This window comes from Acinonyx jubatus, chromosome D4 (genome assembly GCF_027475565.1).
Source record: "Acinonyx jubatus isolate Ajub_Pintada_27869175 chromosome D4, VMU_Ajub_asm_v1.0, whole genome shotgun sequence".
Lineage (NCBI taxonomy): Eukaryota > Metazoa > Chordata > Mammalia > Carnivora > Felidae > Acinonyx > Acinonyx jubatus.
The window spans coordinates 12,911,413-12,935,538 of record NC_069391.1 but is presented as its reverse complement, the minus strand read 5'-3'; the positions used below and the strand labels follow the sequence as shown (position 1 = coordinate 12,935,538).

Genomic DNA, 24,126 nt, shown 5'->3' with positions numbered 1-24,126 from the left:
TATCAAGACTATATTAGTCTCATGATGTGAGCTGGGAGTTCATCTTTGTCTTTCTGTCTCTCTCTCAGTGGGATGGTCTGTGTAAGACCAGGATTAATCAGTTCCTTATATGATTCTTAGAACATGCCTATGAAATCACCTGAACCTGGTATTGTGTGTGGGCAGGCTTTAAATCATAGATTCAGTTTCTTTAATGATTATGATGCTATTTAGATGTTCTCTTTTTTCTTCAGTTAATTTTAGTAAATTATGTATTTTTAGGAAATTTTTTATTATTTCCACGTTTTCAAAGTTGTTGGCATAAAGTTGTCCATAATAGTCTCTCAAAATTATTAAAATCTCTAATGTTTTGGTAACTGTCTTCTCCTTTTCTTTCTTAATATTAATTGATTTGTCTACTTCCTTTTTTTCCTCAGTTGTTCTTGAAAGAAGTTTTTTGGTTTCATAAGCCTTTTAAGAAAGAGATTTTAATTTTGTTGATTTGTCATTTTTGGTTTTATTGATTTCTGCCCTTTATTGTTTATTTTCTCCCCTGTCTTTCTTTTTCTATCCTTTGAACTGGACAGTTCATTAATTTTCAACCTTTGTTCTTTTCCTATAAGTGTATAAAGCTATAAACTTCTATGTAAATATGTCAGGTGGCTCAAAGAAGTTTTAGATATACAGTTTTATTATTATTTTAAAACACTTAAAATTTTCATTATGTGTTTTCCATTAGTTCATGACTTATTTTGAAGTGTTTAAAATTTTTCAAACATGTTTTTTGGAGAGTTAGCTTGATCCCACTGTGATCAGAGACTATGTCCTATATGATGAAGATTCTTTGGTATTTATTGAGATTTGTTTTGAGGGATAGAACAAGATCATTTTGTATACAAGTCCAAATATGCTTGAGAAGAATATGTATTCTCTTACTGCTGGATGCAAGATTGTGTATATGACCATTAGATTGAGTTGGCTAATTGTATTGATCAAATTTTCTATTTTTTTTATTTGCTCAATTTATCAGTTATGAAGGAAGGTATTTTGAATGTCTTTGTATGATTGTAGATTCATCAGTTTCTCCTTTTAATTCCATTGATCTTGACGCTACATTATGTGGTGTATTTAAGCTCAGAAGGGGAGTATCTTTCTGGTGAATTGTTTCTATTGTCATTATGAAGTGGCCTTCATTTTTTCTAAAAATGCATTTTGTCTTAAAATCTGTTTTTAGATGTTGATATAACTATCAGCCTTCTTTTATTTAATATTTTCCAGGGTTATTTTTCCATTCATGTACATTAAACTTTCTGTAATCTTATGTTTTTGCAAAACCTCTTATGTGTTGTATATGACTAGATTTAAAAATATCTTACTGAGAATCTGTAACTTTTGTTTTTGAAATAGATGGAGTTTTCTAATGTTTATTTATTTTCGAGAGAGAGAGAGAGAGAAAGCACGTGCAAGGTGGGGAGGAGCAGAGAGAGAAGAGGGAGAGAGAGAATCCCAAGCAGGCTCCACACTCAGTGAGAAGCCTGACATGGGAGCTCGATCTCATGACTGTGAGATCGTGACTTGAGCTGAAATTAGGACTTTGATGCTTAACTGACTGAGCCACTCAGGCATCCTGAGAGTCTCAAACTTTTAAGTCAAATTCTTCGTCTGTGTATATTTATTGTGATTACTGAGTATTTGTATATCTACCATTTTATTTTTTACTTTATCATAGTTTTCTTTGTTTTTCTCCTCCTTCTATTGAATTAGCCAAATTTTTTTTTATTTCTGTTTTTTCATCTCTGCTAATTTGGAAGTTATACATTTTATTTCTTATTGTTTTGGTAGTTACCCTTAATTTCTTTTTTTTAACTTTTTATAGAAATTAAAAGGCACCTATAGAAAAGTGCAGTTATCATAAGAAACAGCTTGGTCATTTTCACAAACTGAAAACACTTGTGTAATCAGCACCTAGATCAAAAACCAGAAATTCCCAGCATGTCAGAAGTCCCCTTTATGCTCCCTTCCAGTAATTTACCTCCTCCTACTCCTTGTAGGTAACTATATCCTGACTTCTTTTTTTTTTTTAATTTTTTTTAATGTTTATTTTTGAGAGACAGACAGAGTGTGAGTGGGGGAGGAGCAGAGAGAGAAGGAGACACAGAATCCAAAGCAGGCTCCAGGCTCCGAGCTGTCAGCGCAGAGCCCGACGTGAGGCTCGAACACACAGACTGCCAGATCATGACCTGAGCTGAAATTGGACGCTTACCAACTGAGCGCCCCTGTATTCTGACTTCTAGTGGCAGGATTACGTTTGTCTCTATATTCCTGTATCTGGCTTTTGTGCTGCACACTCTGTATTCTAGTGTCTAGCCTCTTTGCTCAACGTTATGATTGTGAGATTTATTCTGTGTAGTTGTAGATCTTTCTTTCTCATGACTGTATACTATTTCATTCATATTATCTATCCTCATATTGATGGGCATAACTTAATTTTTTTCTTTTTGTTTTGAGAGAGAGAGAGAGAGAGAGAGTGTGTGAGCAGGGGAAGGGCAGAGAGAGAGAGAGGAAGACACAGAATCCGAAGTAGGCTCCAGGCTCTGAGCTGTCAGCACAGAGCCTGACTCGGGGCTCAAACTTAGGAACTATGAGATCATGCCCTGAGCCAAAAATCAGACGCTTAACAGACTGAGCCACCCAGGCTCCCACTTAAAAATTTTAACATACATTCTTAGTTTAGAAAATCTAAAATTGAAGATACTGTCTCCATCATTTCTAGCTCCTGTTGTTGCTCTTGGAAAGTATGCTGTTACTGTAAATTTGGATCCTTTTTAGATAATTTTTCTTTTATCTTGGGCTCTTTTCAAGATCTCTTTGTCCTTAATTTTCTGCATTCACAGGATGTCTAGGTATGAATTTACTTTTAGTATCCTGTTTGGAACTTGTGTTTCTGAATCTGAAGATTGTCATCTTTCATTAGTTCCAAAAATACTAAGCCATTATTCTGTTAACTTAAGGGCAATAAGGTTTCAAGAACGGTGGTGACACAAGCCAATAAATATTTTTTTAAAAATCACTCTGCTGCTTACTGGTTGGTACTTTGGGGAACACATTTAAATGACTTGTGCTATAGATTTCTCATCTCATCTCATCTCCCTCTACAATGGGAACAGTAATAATATCTGTTCTTCCTACTTCCAAGAGCTGCTTTGATTATCTAATAGAAGAATGTACTTTAAATTGCATTGCAAATTATAATATGCTATACAAATACCACAGGAGTTAGCTCTCTGTAGATGTTTAATAAAATTTGTTGTGAATGAATCTCAATAAATACTTGAATTGTTAGCAAATAAGTGGATAGTAGTAGTACTTAATATTTTTCTTTTTTTTTTTTACTTGACCCACCTCCCACGAAGAAATGCAGGAATATTTGTATATTTGTGGGAGTGATCTATATACATAGAATGTAAATGAAAAATCACCATGGTGGCTTAGGCATAAAATAGAATTTTATTCAGTTCCCATTGCTGTTGATTTTTCTGAAATATGAGTCATTATTATCACCACTGGTGGTATTTAATGTCTGTAACTACTGTTGTTCCTTTTGTCTCTACCAGCTATCAGATACTTTGCATATCCTTGTCTTAGCATTTGTTTTAAAATGAATTAATGTATTTCCTGTGTCTCCAATTAGATTGTATAGAGACAATCTAATGGAAAGTTTGTAGGTTAATATTAGGCAGATCTGAGACCAAATCTTGGCTATACTATTTCATGATCTGGTGACATTAGGCAAGTCACTTTACCTTTCTCATCTTCTGTTTATTTTCTAAAAAATAAGGAATTAATTTATTTATGGAGTGCATGCCATGTGGATAGTGCTGTTATAGGTGTTTGAATTACTTAATTTGTATCATAGCAACCTGGCAATATAGATATTATCCCTGTTTTATAGGGAAGGAACCTGATACTCAGAAGAGCAGAGTAATTGCTCAAAGTCATAAAACTCGTATGCGTGATAGCCAGGATTTTCACCTGCGGTGTTTCATTATAAAGCCTGTACCTTCACTAGTACCTCAGAAAATGATTAGCATTTTCTGGGAATCCAGTGGGTAATAAATGTAGGCTATTTTGTAGGACACTGATGATGTACAGTTTTTTAGCACTTGGCATTTTTCCCTGCATTTCATAGGCACTTCTTCCCTAATTGTTTATTGTCTCTGTTTCTGCTGCTGTTCTTGTATTCACTGATTGTTGACTTTTTAGCCAAAGGGAAAGGACAGTTCCAAACCAGAGTGAATCTTAATGCTGCCTTGGTTGAGGATATAATCAGCTTGGAAGAGGTGGATGAAGAAATGAAGTCTGTGACAGAAGCGCTCAAAGATAATTTCAATAAGACTGTCAATATAAGGACCTCACCAGGTTAGTGACTGAACCAATGTTTTGGAGAAGGGCATAGTGGAAAGATCATGGCTTTGGCAGGGCTGGGTTTCAGTCCTAGCTTTGTTACTTACTAACTGATGACCATGGGCAGTTAACTTTACTTTTCTGGTCCTCAGTTTCCTTGTCTGATTCCCACCTTATAGCTTTGGAGTGAGTATTAAAGTCAGTGAGGTAACACATGTAACGGTTTGAGCACAGTGCCCGGCTCGTAGTTAATACTACGTTTATTTGTCCATTCAACGATGAACTAAGTATTGTGCTGGTCCACAAGTGGTGAACAAAAGTAGGCATGGTCTTTGCTCTCATGGAATTGCACCCTCAAAAAATGGGATTTTTATTACGATTATACTATATAAGCACTTCTAGGTATTTGGTTTTACAGTAACTGACATCTTTGGTCTGATTTTTCCAATTTGTCCTATTTGGCCATTCTTATCCCTTACTGGGAACCAAGTGGCTGCAGACCTATCCATCTGAGGCATTTCTGTACCTCTGAGCTTGACCAGGAAGATTCCGTTTGGGTTAATAACTTCCTGAAAGTGGCTTTTCTAAGTGGGAAATGTCAGAACTGTCTAAGAGAACTGTTTGCAGATGTGATGGAAGAAGTGAGTTGTCAGCTAATGGTGCAGGCAGGCAGGAAAAATCCAATTGCTGTTAAATTGGCCTTTTGGAAATTGTCATCATCCTAGAGTCAAGCCTGGGACACCCTCTGAAGGTATCTCTAGGAGCTTGGGCTGCTCCCACTCACATCTTGGCTGGGATAGTTCCTAAGGAAACTAGGAAATACTTCATGAACTTGTTCTTAAGAAAACCAAATGAAAAATATACAGCTCCATTTATAAACACCAGCAGAAACGTACTGAGTTTAGAGACGAGATCCTGTGTGAAATCAGAAGACCATTCCGTCATTTGTCAACCTTTGGACTGGGGCATTTCTGCCTTTGCTGACAGTAGACCGTGCCATTCAATCTCTCCCAACTGTTTATTTTAAACTTGCTTATTATTTTAGGTATGAAACTGATAAAGTGCTTTGTCTCCCCTGTGCTTTCTGGCCTGTTAACATTCTGCAGCCGAAACCAGAGAACAGTTTGAGAGGAGCTCAGGGAGAAATGTGATACTTAAAATTAGCCAGCAAGCTCCACTCTTGTTGAACTTAAAAAGATGATGGGCCTGGAAAGGGGTTGGGAGTGTAATTTGTTAAATGTTAACCTCTGCGAAAATGAGGGGCAGGAATGAGGCTGAGGGAGATTCTCGCTGGGGACAGATTGAGGGAAAAGGATTTGATGCATTATGTCGATATGGATTTAGGGAATGGGAACCACCACAATTGCATACTGAAAAGCCCATGTTGCGACTTCTGTGGCAAAGGATCTTATGGCAAATCAGGAAGGCTGAGTTAAGATCCATTTTCAAAAGGCCTCCCGTTGGTATTTCCTCTTTGCCTCCTTCTCTTCAGGGTTATGTTTGTGTAACGTTCTCTCTAGAACTTGGGGCCGTGAAGAGACTGGGTGAAACTGAACTTAGCCAGTCTTTTCTGTGCCATATTCTTCCATATCCTCTTTCACCACTATCTGGGCCAGCAGGCACTTTTCCTTTCACACCTCTGTCTGTCTACCAGTAATTTCTATCTCCAAGGTAGTTGATTGCTTTTTTTTTTAAATTATTTTTTTAATATGAAATTTATTGTCAGATTGGTTTCCATACAACACCCAGTGCTCATCCCAACAGGTGCCCTCCTCAATACCCATTACCCACCCCCCCCACCCCCCACCAACCCTCAGTTTGTTCTCAGTTCTTAAGAGTTTCTTATGGTTTGGCTCCCTCCCTCTCTTAATTTTTTTTTTCCTTCCCCTCCCCCATGGTCTTCTGTTGATTGCTTTTAATAGTTGTCTAAGATACAAATTTATCCATGTATTTGTTCTTGCCCTCTTCCATTCATCCATCCATCTGTACACTGATGTATTCACCAAAACATTATTGAGCACTTATTCTGTGCTGATAAGTAGGTGCTGTAGATACAGAGAGAAAGGACGTTGTTCCCAGCTTCCAAGAGCCCAGAGCCTAATGTGAAGAGATCAACAAGTAAACCAACATGGATAAAACCAGATAGCAAAGCAGAGTGGTGAAGAACATGGCTGTAGGGTTGTCCAGACCTGGGTTTGAATTTAGGCTCCATTATTAAGAACTGTTGTGACCTTGGGCAAGTTACTGTCTGGTCCTCCGTTTCCTCATCTGTAAAATAGTGGAACTATCTCATAGAGTTGTGATAATGAAAGCAAAAGAAATTATAGAGAACATTTAGTATGGTGTCTTGCGCATAGGAAATGTTCAGCAAATACTGGTTATCATCATTATAGAAGGGGTCCATGGGGTCCTAGGGAGCTCATAAGGGGGTTTGTTATCCAGCCTAGAAGGTGAGATAAGATTCCTGAGATTGGATGCTATTATAGCTGAGTGTTAAAGAATGAGCTGGAATTATCTGAGCAGAGAAGGACATTCTCAATAGAAAGAACAATATATGCTCAGAATCCTGAGGCAAGAAAGAGCAGACTGTATTAGAGAAATTGTAAGTAGTTTAGCTTGGTTAAAATACAGGAGAAAGTCAAGAAGTAGTAATAGTTAACATTTACTGGGCACTCGTATATGCCAGTTACAAGTGCTTTCCAGAGACTTTCATAACAACCCGATGAGGTAGGTACAATTTGTATGCCCCATTTACAGAGATCAGGAAACAGGTGTCTAAAGGTTTAGGGGATCTGCCTAGGGTCACATAATCAGGAGGGGGCAGAGTTGGTATTTGAACCCAGGTCATTGGTCTTCAGAATTGTGGAGATTTTTACCATTATACCTCCTGGACTTTTCCAGATTGAAGCCAGTGTTGTCAACAACCTCCTCTCCTGTGATGACATTGAACCTGGTTGAATACTTCACATCAGATCTTGGGGTCTTAACAAAGTACTGCACTGCATTATTCTTACAACGGTATGCTGGGACAATTCCCAGTTTGCCTAAGAGGACCCCTCCCCCACTTTTTCTTTGTATCTCAGAATGAGCCATTTATGATTGGCCACCCTGGTTGACGGTAGGGAAGTCCTAGTTCTGACAACGCTTCAGAGCTCTTTCCGGCATGTGACACTGCTGCTCCTGTGACAGCCCCTTGAACAGTCTTGCCACATTGATAAGGGATCACTGAATATTAGTTGAATCTGAATTAGGTAGGGACTTAGATGTGGGGCTGTTAAGGTCTTTCTGAGTTCTAAGACTCTGTGACTTTTCTTTTAGGATCCCTTGATCATATCACTGTGGTAACTGCTGATGGGAAGCTTGCTTTAAACCAGATTGGCCAGATCTCCATGAAGTCTCCACAGCTGATTTTGGTGAATATGGCCAGCTTCCCAGAGGTAAGGTGGCTTTTGCCAAAGGGACCTCTTTGTGATCTCTTTTGGAATGGAGGAGGCTGGGTCAAGTCAGGAAGAAGTAGTCCCTCCAGCTTGGGATGGAACAAGAGAGAAGGCACAATAAAGGGAACTTAATGATAAGGAGAAACTCTCTTCTTGTTTCAAAATTCCTTTTTTTGTTAAACTCAAACACTAAAAGGCCAGGCAAGTAATTTGAATACTGAAACTGGCTCCATCTAAGGAACGTAATAGTGGCGATACAGTGATTGGCGCTTAGCCAAATGGAAGGGGCTGGGGTAAGCGGGAGAGCCTGCACCCTGTCTGAAGGGAGCAGCCTCTGCCCAGCTCCTGCTGATCATTGCCAGGCAGAAGTTAAACCTGGTAATCAGTGTTATCAGACGCTAAGGTTTTTATTTCTAGAATAAGCCAGTAACTCACATTTTTATATAAGATCTTTCCTAAATGTTGGTAACAAATTCACTTTTTTTTTTTTTTAAAGACTGTGAGACAAAGTGTATTAATGGGCCAGATTTGGGCTATGGGCCCCCAGTTTGTGACCTTTGCATTAGCATTGGGAGCAGACCTTCAGGAATTCATATTCCTTTCAAACTGGTCCATTGCAGAATTGGACAGAGTACAGAGCCTCCAGGGCTGGAAGGTGGATTGCATTAGATCATCGCAACCTTGAGGCTATGATTTTAAGTCTAGTTGAGGAAGACAAATGGGCTTTTCCTTATTGTTCCAGTGGATTGCAAATTGACCTGGACTGGGAGTCCTGGAGAACCTGGGACCCGGTCCCATCTCTACTGTTTGACCTCCATTTTATCATCTGTTAACATGGGCTGGAGGAATCTGAAGTCTCTTCCTGTTCCGATGGTCTCTATCAATACTTCTCTCCCAAAGACCAAAGTGGAACCTGTTGGATTTGACAAACTGGGTTAGAGACATGAGGAGGGAAATCCCTTGCTGTGAACAAACTGTTTCAAATCAGAAGGCTGCTGTAGCTAATGTGCCAGGCACACTTGTGTGGGGCTGTTCTGTTTTCCATACTGCAGCCAGAGTGGACTTTTAAAAATATATATTGGATTATATCATTCCCATGCTTTAAATTTATCAGTGGCTCCATAGTCTTTTGGAAAAAAGTTATTTTGGCCTAGAAGGCTTTGGCTTATGGGGGCACCTGGGCGGCTCGGTGGGTTAAGTGTCCAACTTCAGCTCAGGTCATGATCTCACAGTCCGTGAGGTCAAGCCCCACGTCGGGCTCTGGGCTGACAGCTCAGAGCCTGGAACGTGCTTCGGATTCTGTGTCTTCCTCTCTTTCTGCCCCTACCCCGCTCGTGCTCTGTCTCTTTCTCTCTCTCAAAAATAAATAACATTAAAAAAAAAAAAAAAGGCTTTGCCTTCTGATATGGCCCTAGTCCTAGTCTGCCTCTAATCTCTGCAGTCTAATGCCACTGTCATCCCTGTACACCGGTCTAGGCACACTGGCCTTTCAGTTCCTCAAATGCACCATACCTTTGCATCCCCAGGAGTTATGCATATGCTGTTGCCTTTGCTTGGAACACTCTTGCATGTCTAATTGTTACTCCTACTTTGGATCATAGCCTAAATGTCACTTTTTCAGGGACAGCTTTCCTAATCTGCTCAATCTCAATTATTCATCCACACTGGCCTCTCTTGCATAGCACGTTCTTTTTCTTCATCACACTTATCATTAACAGTTACACATTTATTTCCATCTTTATTTTCCATCTCCTTTCCGTTAGATTGTAAGCTTGGAAGGTAGGAATCGTATCTAACTTGTTCCTTGCATCCAGCACCCCTCATACCGCCTGGCACACGGAAGCACTCAGTAGATTTTCCTCAAGTGGATGAATACTTGTCGTTAGATTGATGGAAGGAAGGCACTCTTTCCTGGTGTCACTGAGAAGCAGAGAAATGGATGAAAAGAGAATTGTCAACTCTTTCCCATGCTGGCTCCCTCTAAATGGCTGAGGCCTTCTGCCTTGTTCATCTGATCCCATAGGCACCGTGGGCCAATTTAGGGAATAGCCTCCTAATTACACAGCTTGAAGACCTCATCAGGCAGATTGCTTTTCAGAGCCAGCCACTTCTGTTATTAAATAGCAAATGGCATTCACAGAAGAAGCACCTGATTGGCCACCAGAGCATCTTATGAGGCAGGAGGAGGTATTAACAGCTTAATTTTTTCTTAGGAAGTTGGAGTATATCTTCATTTTTTAACCAAAGTATCTTTGCCATCTTCCTAAGTTGAAATTCTGTGAGTTTTGAAAAGAAAAATCTTCATAATCATCTCAGTAGAGAGTTCTTGGCAAGGACAGAGTGAGGAAGTGTGACTTACATTGTCTTTTGAATTCCTTTATCTCATCTGGTGCATATATTAAACAAATAGCTCTAACTAAACATTTCCTTCCTCTAGTTTAGAAACTGTCCATAGACTACCCAGGTTCATAGCTTCAAAATGCTGAGCTAATCCCCTCTGTGTTTATGTAATTCCTTTATGTCTCACATGCGGTTGGCTTTCTTTCCAAACCTGAGCATTTCTGTGTCGTGGCGTAGTGACACGATGCAGATTTACATGCATAATCTTTTCAAACGCACTGCAGACAGAACACTGTGTTGCATTTGTTTAACACGTGTCCTGCTTGATGAATGATACACACAGTTGCTGCCTTCCATAAACTTGCCTGCAGCTAGAGTTAATGATGGGAAAGAAAAGAAGGGAGTAAAAAACCACAGCTTGATTTGAACAAGGCAAATGAAAAAAAAAAAAATTCCACAGCCTCCACGATTGCTGTTGTGGAAGGAAGAAAGCTAATGTGTACTGAGTGTCTGCTGTGTTGTCAGGCTTTGCTTTCTCATATTTTGTTTAGTGATCAACACAGGTACTTTCTAAAATGAAGCAGTATTTATTCTGTTTTATAGATGAGGCTCAGAGAAGTAAAGTATCTTCTTCCCCAGGTTGACACTGTTAGGATAGAGTCAAGATTTGAGCACAGGTGTGACACTAAAGCCCGTGCTTTTGCCATTCCTGCATTAATTCAACAAATTAGGAAACAAAAATAAAACCCCCCCACAAATATTTACTGAGTTTCTGTGAGTTATTAGGTTCTCTTTGAGGTGTTGGGAATTTGTCGATGATTAAGACAGACAGGGTTCCTGCCTTCATAGACCTTACATTCTAGGGACTCATTGGGATATAAAGAAAATGCAGGGCCACTAATTAAAATGGCCCCAGCAAAGTTGGCTTGAACCCAGATTGTCAAAGTGCTTGTTCACCTGTCCAAGAAAATTTTGTCATTTTTATCCTTTAACATAGATTAGCTTAAGAATCACAATAGCAGACATTGCTAATTGGTTATGGCACTCTTTCTTGCCTGACCCTAGATGGAGTCTATGAGCTTTCTTGACACAGTACTCCAAGCAGCTCCAACTAGTTGGTCAGTGTTGCTGTTTGAGAATAGCCTATTTGTCCTGAGGTGCTGATTAGCATCCCTTCGGTAAGGGGATACAGCCTGAGATGGAAATGCAATAGAAATATGTGCCTTTTTGTCTGAACAATGAGTTTCAGAAGTCGTTTTGGGAAAATAACTGCAATTCCCTGGGTTTCTGTATCCTACCATATCAAATGAAAATATACATGTTTAGAATATTTTAGAAGAACTGACCTAGAAGCCAGTTCATTAATCCACTCATTCAACATGCATTTACTGAGCACTTTCCATGTACCCAGCACTATAATTCTACTGGAAGGATATACATATTGAGGGATAGTTCTGCCCAGCTTGGAAGCCGCAGTGGGTGTTCCCATGCCTCTGGGGGAAAGTTGTCTGGAAAGACTGGGGCAGACGGTGAAGGGAGTTGGTGGCGGTGAGATGCTACAGTTGAGTTCTCTGTCATTTAGAAGCTTCAGGAGAGGAGGATTCAGAGACTTGAGATCAGGCCACTTCTTCAAAGTAGAGGTTCTCCCTTTATTGCTAACTTTAGAAATGATTCATTTTATTAAGGAAAATGGCAGCCCTCTTGGCAGAGGAAAATTTCATTTCTTTGTCCATCTCTTTTACTTACCTTCACCATTCCCTTTATATACCAGACCAATTCCACATTATTTTTGTCTATTTAAAAAAAATTAAATTCCACATGCTATGATTACTGAATACATTGGAAGGAAATACAAGGTAACGTCATTGGATGGAGGGTTGAGGCACCTGAGATCTCCTCCCGACTCTGCCGGTAACCAGAAGTATGGTGGGCAAGATCCTCATTCCACCGCCCTTGGCTCTCAGGAAGACCGGATGTGTGTGTAGGGTCCCTGTGTACATAGGAAGGGACTGAACTACATTATGTCAGAGATCCCCGCTAGCTCCAACAGTCTGTGGTGGTCAGGAGTACCGTTTGAAGAATTTACTGTTTGAAGCAATGGTCATACTGTGTTCCGTTCTGTGACAGCCTCCCAAAGGGATGATTCTTCTGCATGTGGACTTGCAGTTTGTCTTTTTTGACCTTATGGCAGTACCTTAGGTCCTTGTAGAATTAAGGTCATGTCAAGATGAAATGGATAAGCTTTGTGGGCACTCCCTCAAAAACCAAAACAAAACAGGAGTGCAACAAACCCCATTCATTAAACCACAAAGTCTAGGGAGGAACTCAGGGCCAAGAATTGTCCCTGTGAATCCAAGTGAAGTACACCAGCTGTGGCCAAACCTAAAAGTCTTTGAAAATGTCGGAGGCCTTTTCTTGAATTCCACATTGCCATGCCAATGAAAGTGTCTTCTATCCACACTGCTTTATCTTGTCCTTTAGGATTTCATAGCAGGTATAGTTACATTGCTTGAGGTGAAGTGAAGCATGTTGGGAAATCCATATACCTTGTGCCGCCTGGCACAGTAGAGAGCAAGGCCGTATCAGAGAAGACCCTGAAGGATGTCACACGGGACAACAGTGCGTCAGCTGACTGATGACATCAGCTCAGCCTTGTTTGCAGGATTTGCGCATTCTTACCTTTATAGAATAAGTTTAGATGATAACGCCCCTTGCCTGGGTGTTACTGTGTGCCAGGCACAGAACAAGATGCATCGTTCGTGTTACCTCATTTAATCCTCCGGGAGATACAGGTACCGTGTGCTCTCAGATTACAACATGGAGACCTCAGGTCGAGATTGTTGCCCAGGGTCACATGGTTAGCAGGGCAAGGATTTGGGCTGAGATCTGTCTGACTCCAAAGCCCAGGCTTTTGACTGGTGTACCATACTGCCTTTCCTGGAGCACAGACCAGCAGAGACTCACTGCTCAAGCCAAAACACGAGTGAGGTCGGTGTGAGTGTAGATGCGAAGGAGTTAAATGTATTTACTCATTCCACATCGGCACTGGTATATTTTGAGTGTAAAATGTCAACTGGAATTTTTAATGTATAAAATCTTTCATCTGTCCTTACACCAATCTTTGTACAGACCAGCCCCCCTCCCTTGAGGATTTATTGTGGTTTTGATCTGTGTTGCCTCAAACCGTTGAAATCTTTTCAAAGAAGCAGAGCTGTTTTCTTTTTATTTTTTCCTCCTCTTTGCTTTTCTTCCCTCCCGCAGTACACTGGTACCAGGAGTGGACGTAGTTTGCTATTCAGCTTGATCAAAGCACTCTACACCAATGTAACTTCCTGATCTTACTGGTAACAGAACTAAATGTTTCCATGTTCTGCCAAGATGGGTTGCCAGTTATCGACAGAGGGCTTGCATCTGGTAATAATTATTTACTAATTCTGTTTACCTTTTGATCTGGTTTTCAGTGTACAGCTGCAGCTATCAAGGCTATAAGAGAAAGTGGAATGAATCTGAACCCAGAAGTGGAAGGAACGCTAATTCAGGTGCCCATTCCCAAGTAAGTTTGGTTAAAATTCACATCTTCTGATGCAGTGGGGCAGTTGTCCTCGGAAGGAAACCAACAGGCCAAGACACTGTTAGGCCCGTAGCGTATTTTACCTGTACTCTTACCCTGGCAAACTCCAGCATCCTTTGGGATCCAGTTTACCGATTCAGAAATATTTACTGCATGCCTACTACATGCTAGGGGCCGAAGATGCAGCAGTGAACCTGGCAAAGTCCTTGTCTCCGTTCCAGGCTGGGAACATTCCAGGCTGGGAAGGTGGGACACATAAATACTAAAGTCATCCCAGATAGTGAAATGCTGTGGGGAAAGTAATGGCGGCGGGACCCCATAGAGCAACTTGATGAAGGTGATGGTAGAGGGACAACTTTGCCTGGGAGAGCTCCTTAAGGAGGTAACGTTTTTGCTGAACCGAATGGGGAGGAAGAGGCAGGCTGGGGGAGGGGCTTTCCAGGCAGACTGAGCAGCCAGCACAAAAGACCTCGACACTCGTGTCCATTGAAGAGTTATTTTTTACGTTAGTCCTTGCTTGTTGAAAAATTTAGGCATTAGAACAGAATATTGTTAATTATATAAATAGAACTTAGAGTTTTGAATGAACAAAAATGTATGTTTATTTTGAAATTAAAAAAGAAATCACAAGACTTTGGCATGTTTGAGAGGCAGAAAGCCAGTGTGCCTGAAAGTCAAGGAGGGAGGGAGAGGGAATGGAAGGTGGGCTTTTCAGGCCATGGTAAGGAGTTTGGGCTTTACTCTAATTGGAATGGGAAGCCACTAGAGGGGCTTAAGCAGAGAAATCTGATCCAAGGTTGACTTTTTGGGGGTCTTTTTGGCTGCTGATTAACAAATGGAATATAGGGAGGCAGAGTAGACACAAAGAATAGTCACGAGGCAACTGTGAGGGTCCAGGTGAGTTCGAAATCTTTGCAGATTCCAGAGCAGGCACGGTAGTTCCTCCTATAATCTCATTTCTTACTTATCTGTAAGTCCTTCTTCCTACGTGATGCCTCTTGGACAGCAGGTCCCAAGGGAGTGTTGAATTAATTCATTTAGTCATTCAACAGATATTTATTAAACACTAACTGCATGTCAGGCACTTTCCTGGTGGTTGAGATACAGCAGTAAACAAAATAAACAAGAAAAAGCTGCTGTCCTCCTGGGCTTACCTTATAGTCGAGTAGGTACAGTAAACAGAAAGGCTGACAAACCCATGATGTAATATCAAGTGAGGATGAGGACTATGAAAAAGAATAGCAGGGTAAGGGGATAGAGGATTGAGGTTTTTATTGTAGATAGGAAGGTTCAGAAGGAAGTGACGTTTGAGCAGAGACCTAGGTGAAGTGAATGAATGAAGCCTCCAAGTAACTAGAAGGGAAATAGAGTCTTTTTGTGCCACACATCACGTTGTATTTCTTCACATATATTGCCTCACTTCTCACACAGTCCTGTGAAGTACGTTTATTCCTGGTATGGAAATTTAGGCTCAGAGAGGTAAAGTAATATGTCTGAGATTACTCAGCTTATGCTAAAGCTGGGACCCAAGCCTAGCCTTAATTGATTCTAAAGCCTCATGATGTGCGCACACTAGCAATAAGAACCAATCCCGACACTGAGAGTCCAGGAACTTTCCCCACTGAACTTTTTTTCTGCTTTAGGACCAGAAAATGGCTGTTTTATTTCATTGTGTGCTCGTATTCTGTAAGTCAGAATTAACACTGTGCTTTGAAATCATGTGAATTGGGAGCAATATAACCTAGTGTTTAAGAACCAAGTAGACCTGGGTGCAAGTCCAGAACCTGTTTGCTTGGTTAGTTCATTAATTTTGCTCAGCCAGTTTTTACAAATGTAAAGGCTCTGTGCTGGAGGCTAGGGATGTACAAACCTGATGTTTGTCTTCATGGAGCTCACAGGCTGTGGCCAGGCCCCTTCTTTATATCATCTGCAGCTTATCCATGGAATATACTATTACCCACAGTTTATGAATGAAAAATTGAAATTCAAAGAAATTAAGGACTCGCCAAGATCAATTGGTCAGTAAGTGGCAGTCAGGATTCGAATCCTATTTCTCTGTTACTACAGTATGTGCTCTTTATCCTGCACTGTCTTTATAGGTGGGTTATTCTGGAAAGTGCTATGTGTACTCACGGACAGCAGATGTAAGTAAGACTTGCAGGTGGAATAGATAATAGTCAGCAGGTTTATTTTTTAGTTCTTTTAAAAAAATTTTTTTAATGTTTATTTATTTTTGAGACTGAGAAAGAGACAGAGTGCAAGCAGGGGAGGGGCAGAGAGAGAGGGAGACACAGAATCTAAGGCTCCAGGGTCTGGGCTCTGGGCACAGAGCCCCACATGGGGCTTGAACCCACAAACCACGAGATCATGACCTGAGCTGAAGTCGGACGCTTAACCGACTGAGCCACCCAGGTGCCTCTATTTTTTAGTTCTTGTTCTTTTGTCTGCAAAATCTTGGAAAAGTCACTTAACCTCCATAAGCCTCAGTTTCCTCATATACCAGATGAAGAGATTGTTCTCAGTGGCCTGCCAGGTCCCTCTGAACTTTAAATTTCTGTGATACTGTGAATTTCTGCTGCTGAATGCTCATTGCTCACTTAGATTCTCCTTAGAGTGGCCTGGTTGTGTATCATGTTCTTCTTTCAAAGACCTAGTTTACATAATGTGCACCTCTGCAGCCCCTCAGGAGTTAATGGTTGCCCTTGTGTATTGTATGTAAGTTTGAAGGATCAGTGAGTTTTACTTAAATTTCCAAAGACTTGGGGATCTGTTACATTATATTTTACATTATTTTATGTTGGTTAATGGGAGTAATCTAAGAGAAAGTTGACGGACCAAAACCGTCTGCTCCTGCAAACCTCATTTTTTATACACTTACTTCCCTTTGACAAGGTGGTAAGGTCATGAGGCCCCTTACTGAATTATATGTTTGGTAGTTTTCCAGATAAAAAATGAATGATCTGTTCTTCATTATGGAGCCTGTGTCACATGAGAGGATAAAGGTTGATTTAGACGTAAAGAGGACCAAGGTTTTTATTTGGTTTTGGCAGTGACTTCCACATGACTGTGGGCACGTCACCCTAGCAGCTTGCTGCCTGCTAGTTCCTTACTTGGAAAATAAGTGAAATAATACATAATGATAGGTAGAGATTTGGTGGGATTAGTAGAGAAAATAGATTAGGTCGTATGATCTCCTTAGAGGAAAGAAACTATGTAAATATAAGATACTGATATTATTTCAGTAAACTTAATTTTCTAGATATATATAATTCTAGTTGAGAAGGGAAGAAATGAGGAAGGGAACTAATATATTGAGTACCTACTATGTCCCAGGGCCTGTTAGGTGCTTGACATAGATGGAGAAAGTGGGAGAGTCCGCTTTTTAAGTGGGAGAGACACTTTTTAAAGTCTGCCTTGGTATCACAGAAGCATGCAGTTGAGTTCATCCACTTTTGTAGCTGTGTGACAATGGCACCTGTCCCCACCTCTCTGAATCTCTGGGAGATTACTTGTAAAGTATTTATAGGGCTTGCGTGTGGCTATTGGGAGATTTCAGTGAGTTAACGTACACAAAGATTTTGCTGTTTGGCCGGCACCCAGTGAATGAATGCTAGCAAATGTTCCTCTACTCCCTTTCGTAGGTAGGTCAGAACATAATTCCCTTTTAAGGACGAGGAAACAGATTCAGAGAAGTGAGGCATCGGTTCCGGGTCAGATAGCTGGTAATTGGCAAAGCTGTGAGGAGGAAAATAGTACACTAAGCTTACATGAGGTGATTGGGAGGGGAGATTGAACCAGAGGCATACATCCCTAGGATCAGTTTCTGATTACAAAATTTCAAGTTTAGTTCTAGGAAAATGTGCCCCTCCTGATGATCTTGACTCTTCCTCTGCCTAATGATCCGTCTGCAAGTTTTCTGGTCTTAACTCTGGCTGCCCACCGCTAAGTTGTATTTGCAGTTGCAGCAGATCTCAGCTAGTACCTCGCCTTCATTATATTTCTCTGATTCTTTGATTCTTATTTAAATGAGTCTACTGAGTATGTTGACTTACTGGAATCTGCCTCTGATCCTTTCGGGAATCAGGGGGAAGATAAATCCTAAATCGACAGCAGGTCAGACCTGGAGCCGTCTTTCACAGCCTCTGGGAACCCAGCCTCATGTGGTTGCGTGCGGTTCTTCTCGGTTCAGTACCGCGGAGCCTGAGGCTGGGCTGTGTCTGCCCCCACCGGCAGTGTGTGTAGTTTTTGTTTTCTTCTCTGGCCAGCATTCTTTGATTTAGAGAAGTCAGCCTACTGGATAGATTCTTTGACCATTCCTGTTTATCAGGTGTACTGAAATCATTTCTTCTACTTTCCTTTCCTATCTATGTAGTCAAATTTTGGGTGCTGTTTATCAACCACCTGCTCTGCAGGTGCAGCACCTGAGGGTGCCGTGCTGAATGCTTTGTAGTTTCGTCTTGTTCTCATTACACTCCCATGAGGCCAGGAGACTATTCTTAACGCCCATTTGACTGGGAAGACAACGGAAGCTCATGGAAGGTGAACATCTGCCGTCATCAAGCTAAGTGGCAGAAGCATGGTTAGAACTCGGGCCTCACTATTTTAACTGCCTGTTGCCTGTTCTCGTCTCCTGGTGGCACATCTCTCTGGAATATCACTCTTTCACTTCTTAATCAGGGACTCTGAAAAGTTTTGAGCAGGAGATCTTTTTGCATCAGGCCACATTTCTGCCCCTACCCCATTCATATCTTTACTATGCCCCCACACAAACAAGCAAACACACACACACTCCCTTGCTCATTGTTCTATCAAATCTCAGGGAGAAAACCACACACAGTAGAATGAAGCTGCTTGGTGGAGAGCACTGACTGCATGTCTGCCTTGAAAGAAACCTGTAAGGAATCATGAACTCACTGAAGAGATAAAAGCACGTGTGATTGACTCACTCCCTGCTGAGGCTGCGTTCTTCCTTGATTGTCCTCCTCTTTTGTTATTTTTCATCAATGTCCACATCGATTTAATTTTAAGTAGAATTAAAGAAAAAATTAAAATACCTCCATCCTGTTCTCCATGGGGAACCACTCTTAGCACCTTGATTTTCTAGATTTTTTTTTTTCCTGTGCAGATTCAAACACATGTCTATATCTCCTCTTTTTTCTTGTAATGATAAGGGATTAAATTATACATACTGTTCTGCCCTTGTTTTTTTAACTTAATGTGTCATTACTCTCTGATGAGTAAGAGTGAGAATTCTTCCTCACTCTTTTTAAAGGATGCATAGTGGTTACATTTTACATACAGCATTAACTAGTTCCCAGTTGTTGAATGTCTTTGTTGTTGAAAGTTTTTCTCTTTGACTAACAGTGTCCTAATGATCTTCAAGGTGTACTTCCTGTTCTACTGGGAGTGGGAAGGGAGGGGTGCTGGAATTGGAATTGGGAAACAAGTGAACAGAACGTGGGGAGCCTTAGTGTTGCTACTGCTGCTTGATTGCCTGAGTGCTTGTTTGCAACAGTGTGCTGCATGTTGCTGAGATTCTTAGAGACGGGGACATTTCAGGGCCAGACAGCAGTCTGTAGCTCCCCCAAGTGACCCCTCCAGGGGTCCTCAGACCCAAACTGCTTTCTTCAGTCTATTGATTTAAATGTTAAACTCATCCCAAAACACCCTTGTAGAAACATCCAGAATAATGTGTGACCAAATATCTGGGCAGCCTGTGGCCTAGTTAAATTGACACATAAAATTAAGCATTGTAGTTTTATAGATCATTTCAAGGATTTTAGCTTTTGCTTGGAAGGGAACGGGAAGTCAGTCAATGGAGGGTTTTGAGCTAGGAGTGACATGATCTGAGTTAGGTTTTCAAAGGATCGTAATGGTGGCTGTTTTGAGAATTCTGCTGTAGGAAGGCAAGGGTGAAGGCAGGGTTCATTTAGGGGCTATCGCAGTAATCCAGGCATGATGATGGCCTGGACTAGCTTAGTAATGTGGACTTGGTAAGAAGTGGTCTGCCTCTGGATTGCATTGTAAAGAAAAAGCTGCCAGGATTTGCTAACAGATTAGTTGTGGATTTAGAAAGAAAGGACTAAATATAAATATGCCTCCAAGAGTTTTGGCCTGAGTACCTGGAAGGATGGGATTACTCCTCGCTGACAGGGCAGACTGTGGGAAGGCAAATTGGGTGTGGGGGAAGAGCAGGTTTTGTCTGTGTTTATCTTGGGATACTATTAGATACCTGCGTGGGGAGGTCAAGTAGGCTGTTTGATCTGTGAGTTTAGAGCTCAGAGGACAGGTGTGGACCAGGGAGAGAAATCTGGGAAGTATGACCCTGTAGAGGAGGCCGTGAAATTAGGTGACTTTTTTTTTTTTAGGTTTATTTACTTATTTTGAGAAAGATAGAAGAGTACACCCAAGCACGGGAGGGGCACAGAGAGAAAGAGAGAGAGAGAGAAAGAGAGAATCCCAAGCAGGCTCTGTGCTATCAGAGCCTGATGCGGAGCTCGATCCACGAACTGTGACATGACCTGAGCTGAAATCAAGATTTGGACACTTAACTCACTGAGCTACCCAGGTGCCCTGAGGTGGGATTATTTTAGACAGGAACGTAGATCATGAAGAGAAGGGGTTTGGTGGCTATGGCCTTGATGCTTGACTTTCAAGATTTATGGGTCAAGGCAGTGAGGAGAAACCAGCAAAGGAGATTGAGACTAAGTGGCCAGAAAACCAGGAGGGTGTGGAGTCCAGGAAACCAAGCAAAGTGTTTAAAAAAAAAATTTTTTTTTACTGCTTACTTATTTTTGAGACACAGAGAGAGAGACAGAGTGTGAACTGGGGAGGGGCAGAGAGAGAGGGAGATGCAGAATCTGAAGCAGGCTCCAGGCTCTGAGCTGTTAGCACAGAGCCCGACGTGGGACTAGAACTCATGAACCAAGAGATCATGACCTGAGCTGAAGTCAGATGCTTAACCAACTGAGCCACCCAGGCGCCCCAACAGAGCAAAGTATTTTAAAGAGGAGGGAGTCATCGGCTATGCTGAACATGGCTGGTAAGTCCAGGGAGAGAAGGTCTGAGAATATTCACTGCATTTAACGACCTGATTTATCCATCACTTAATGTCTTCGTAGAAAGGAAAGCACAAGGGCTTTGGGGTTCAAATCCCTGTTGCGTCACTCTAGCTTTGTCAGCTTGGGTCCTCTGAGAAGCAGATGGATGCCAGGACAGAATCAGATGTGCAAGAGGTTTATGGGAGGAAATGCCTGCGAGAGAGACTGAGCACAGGTCTACCGCCAGTGAAGAAAGGAAGAGAGGGGGATTGGGTGGGAGAAGACTCACACAGCACCCCTGAGAAAGTCACCTAGGCTGAAGGGGCATTCCTGAGCAGGTTGCCTATTAAAGGAGTCCCTCTGTCACGTGGTCATTGCCTAGCAGCAGTCTGGAGAATGTGCCCATTGCTCAATTGTTGGAAGCTTCAGCCTCCTTATCTGTAAAATGGGAATGTTTTTTATGGTTGTGAGGAGTAATGGGATATTATATGGGTTGCTCTTAGTGTGGGGCTTGGCATGTCATAGGTACTTAATCAGTTTTAATTGCTGTATCTTACACTATTTGACTTTAATTCTCTTGGTTAAGAGTTCTTGGAAGCCGTCTTTTTCTGATTATTTGGAAGTAAAACCAGTGATACTTGACTTCTGTTTACTGACTGCTCTTTTACTCCTTAACTCTCACCCTCTTCCTCATCAACTTCTACCCCCAATGCCATGTTCATTTTTTTCTATCCTCCGTTTTTAGGGATGGGAGGAGTGGAGTCATTATGTTGTCATTATCTTGGAATTTCAGTTACTCGGGAACACTGTAGTTTGATTGTTAACGAGCATTCAGTTTGTTCTTTGAATGTGAATTGTGGCGAATACAACCTCCTAGGACGTCTATCCCAAATAAGAAAGTCTGATGACCAGTCCTGCCTATGGTGTGGGATATGCTTTGTGTTTCTGGTGAGCAGAGGGACCTTGGCTCTTGTCACCCTCAGCCCACTGAGCTGCTCCACAGGGCCTCCCAACAGCCAGACAGTTGCCATTGTTGGCTTCCGCTTTTCCTTCGGGCATCATCAGGGGTGATAGACCTTATGCCCAGGCTAGGCCCCTTCCCCCAGATTTGTTCTGAGGTGACAGCACGGAGGAGAAGTCTACTCAGGATCAGACCTGGCTATTTTACCAGATACCAGTAAAAAGCCCTGAGTTACAGTTTCCCTAGCCTGAGTTTCCTTTCCCAAGTAGTTTTCCCCCACCATATCCTGACATATGGTTTCTCAGGAACGATGGCCAGGTTTTTCCAGGGAAAGCAAGCCAGGTAAGGCAGGGTGGTCCCCAGGCTGAGTTAACCACGGGCGGGGAGCTGTAGTGCAGCCTGGGAGAGCCAGCATTGAAAGCTGGGGGAACCAAGCTTATAGTCAGAAGAACTGTGGAAAGAAAACCAATAAAAAGAGTTCTGTGAGCTTACGCTAGTTATTTCAGCTCCCTGAGTCTCAGTGTCCTCATCTGTAGAACAGGATAATAGCCGTATTTACTTTTATGAAGATTTATTGGGAGAAACTGCTGAGATGGATAAAGGGGAGGGGGAGCAGCACTAGAGGGGAGAGCCTTTGGACCATGGATGCAGGCCTGACACCCGTGAAGAGAGGAAAGAAAGTCAGCGAGGGTGAATGTTAGTTTTTAAGTTGTCGCTATCAAGGTAGCTGCTGTTAAGGAACCTTCCGTGTTACCTGTTACGGGGAGCCCTATCATCACTGCCGTTCCCCAGGTGAAGAAACATGTGCCACCGTCATTACGTTTTCCATCCAGGAGACAAGCCCTGTTCAGTGACAAGAACCAAGTAGGCACGTGACCTTGCTTAACTGCTTTATTGAGATATAATTCACCCATTTAAAGTGTACAATTCAGTGGTTTTTGGTATATTCAAAGAGTTGTACAACATTCACCACAATCAATTTTAGGACATTTTACATCAAAAAGAGATTTTGTACCCGCTAGCAGTCACTCCCAGCTTTACCCAATCCCCTCGCCCCACTTGGGATTGCTGTAGGCAACCATTAATCTGCTTTCTGTCTATAGATTTCCCTGTTCTGAGCATTTCATAAAAAAATGGAATTACACATTATGTGGTGTTTGGTGACTGGCTCTTTTCACTTAGCATAATGTTTTCAGGGTTCATCCATGTTCTAGCATGTATAAGTACTTCATTCTTTTTAGTGCCAAATAATATTCCATTGTATGGACATTTTATTTATCCATTCGTAAGTTGATGAACTTTTGAGCTGTTATGAATAATGTGCTGCCGTGAGCATCATTGCACAAACTTTTGTATAAACATACTTTCAGTTCTCTTGAGTGTATACGTAAGAGTGGAGTTGCTGGGTCATATGACAGCTCTGTTTAACTTTTTGAGGATCTGCCAAACTTCTCCACAGGGGCTGCACATGTTACATTCCCACCAGTAATGTGTGAGGGCTCCGGTTTCTCCATCTCCTTGCCAATACTTGTTGTTTTAGTTCATTTTTATTATTATTACCACCATCCCGATGGGTATGAAGTGGTATCTCATTGTAGTTTTGATTTGTATTTCCGTAATGACTGCTGGTGTTGAGTGTCTTTTCATGTGCTTGTTTGGCATTTCTGTATCTTTAGAAAAATGTCTGCTGAAGTTCTCTACCTGTCTTTAAGTTGAGTGGTTTGTCCTTTTATTGGGTTGTAAGAGTTCTTTATATATTCTGGATACTAGACTTTTAGGTGTATGATTTTCATCTCCCTTTGTTTCTTTTTTTTTTTTTAGAAAGAGAGTGAGCGTGAGTGGGGGAAAGGGTGAGAGGGAGAGAGAGAGAGTCATAAGCAGGCTCTATACTCAGTGTGGAGCCCAATGCGGGGCTCGATCCCACGATCCTGGCATCATGGCTTGAGCTGATATCAAGAGTTGGATGTTAAACCGACTGAGCCACCCAGGCACCCCTCATCTCTCTTAATCGCAAAAATGGTACCCATTTATTGTAAAAACTCAAATCCTACAGAAAAATAAAACGTTCTCTTGTGGTCCCCCAAATGTTCTTCCATAAAGTAACTATTGGTAAGTTTAATGTATATCCTTCCAAATTATAAAAGAGGTGTATACCCACCTACACACACACACACACACACACACACACACGTATTTAAGTTAACATAAATGAAATTGAGTATTTGCTTTTTTCACGGTGATCTCACTGTTGCAGAGAAATACCCTTTTGAGATGGGTGTGATACAGATGTAATCCTGGGGCATCAGAAAGTTTAATTCGTTCGGGGTCACAGATTAGTAAGTGGAGGAGTCATTATTCAGATCGAATCTGTCTGCTTCCAAAGCCCATGTTCTC

General features: G+C 41.5%; 1 protein-coding gene across 9 annotated transcripts in view; it reads left to right on the top strand.

Annotated features, from left to right (window-relative positions):
- The window catches only part of MRRF (mitochondrial ribosome recycling factor), a 65,570-nt gene that overhangs the window by 9,071 nt on the left and 32,373 nt on the right, over nt 1-24,126 (top strand). For 7 of the 9 annotated variants that reach the window (XM_015084802.3, XM_015084801.3, XM_053204669.1 and 4 more), the window contains 3 exons: nt 4,243-4,398; nt 7,702-7,820; nt 13,622-13,713. In XM_015084802.3, the coding sequence (XP_014940288.1) occupies nt 4,243-4,398; nt 7,702-7,820; nt 13,622-13,713 (367 nt within the window). Of the gene's footprint in view, nt 1-4,242; nt 4,399-7,701; nt 7,821-13,621; nt 13,714-18,550; nt 20,107-23,553; nt 24,124-24,126 lie in introns of those variants that run through there. The other 2 variants (XM_053204668.1, XM_015084805.3) reach the window with 2 other exon arrangements.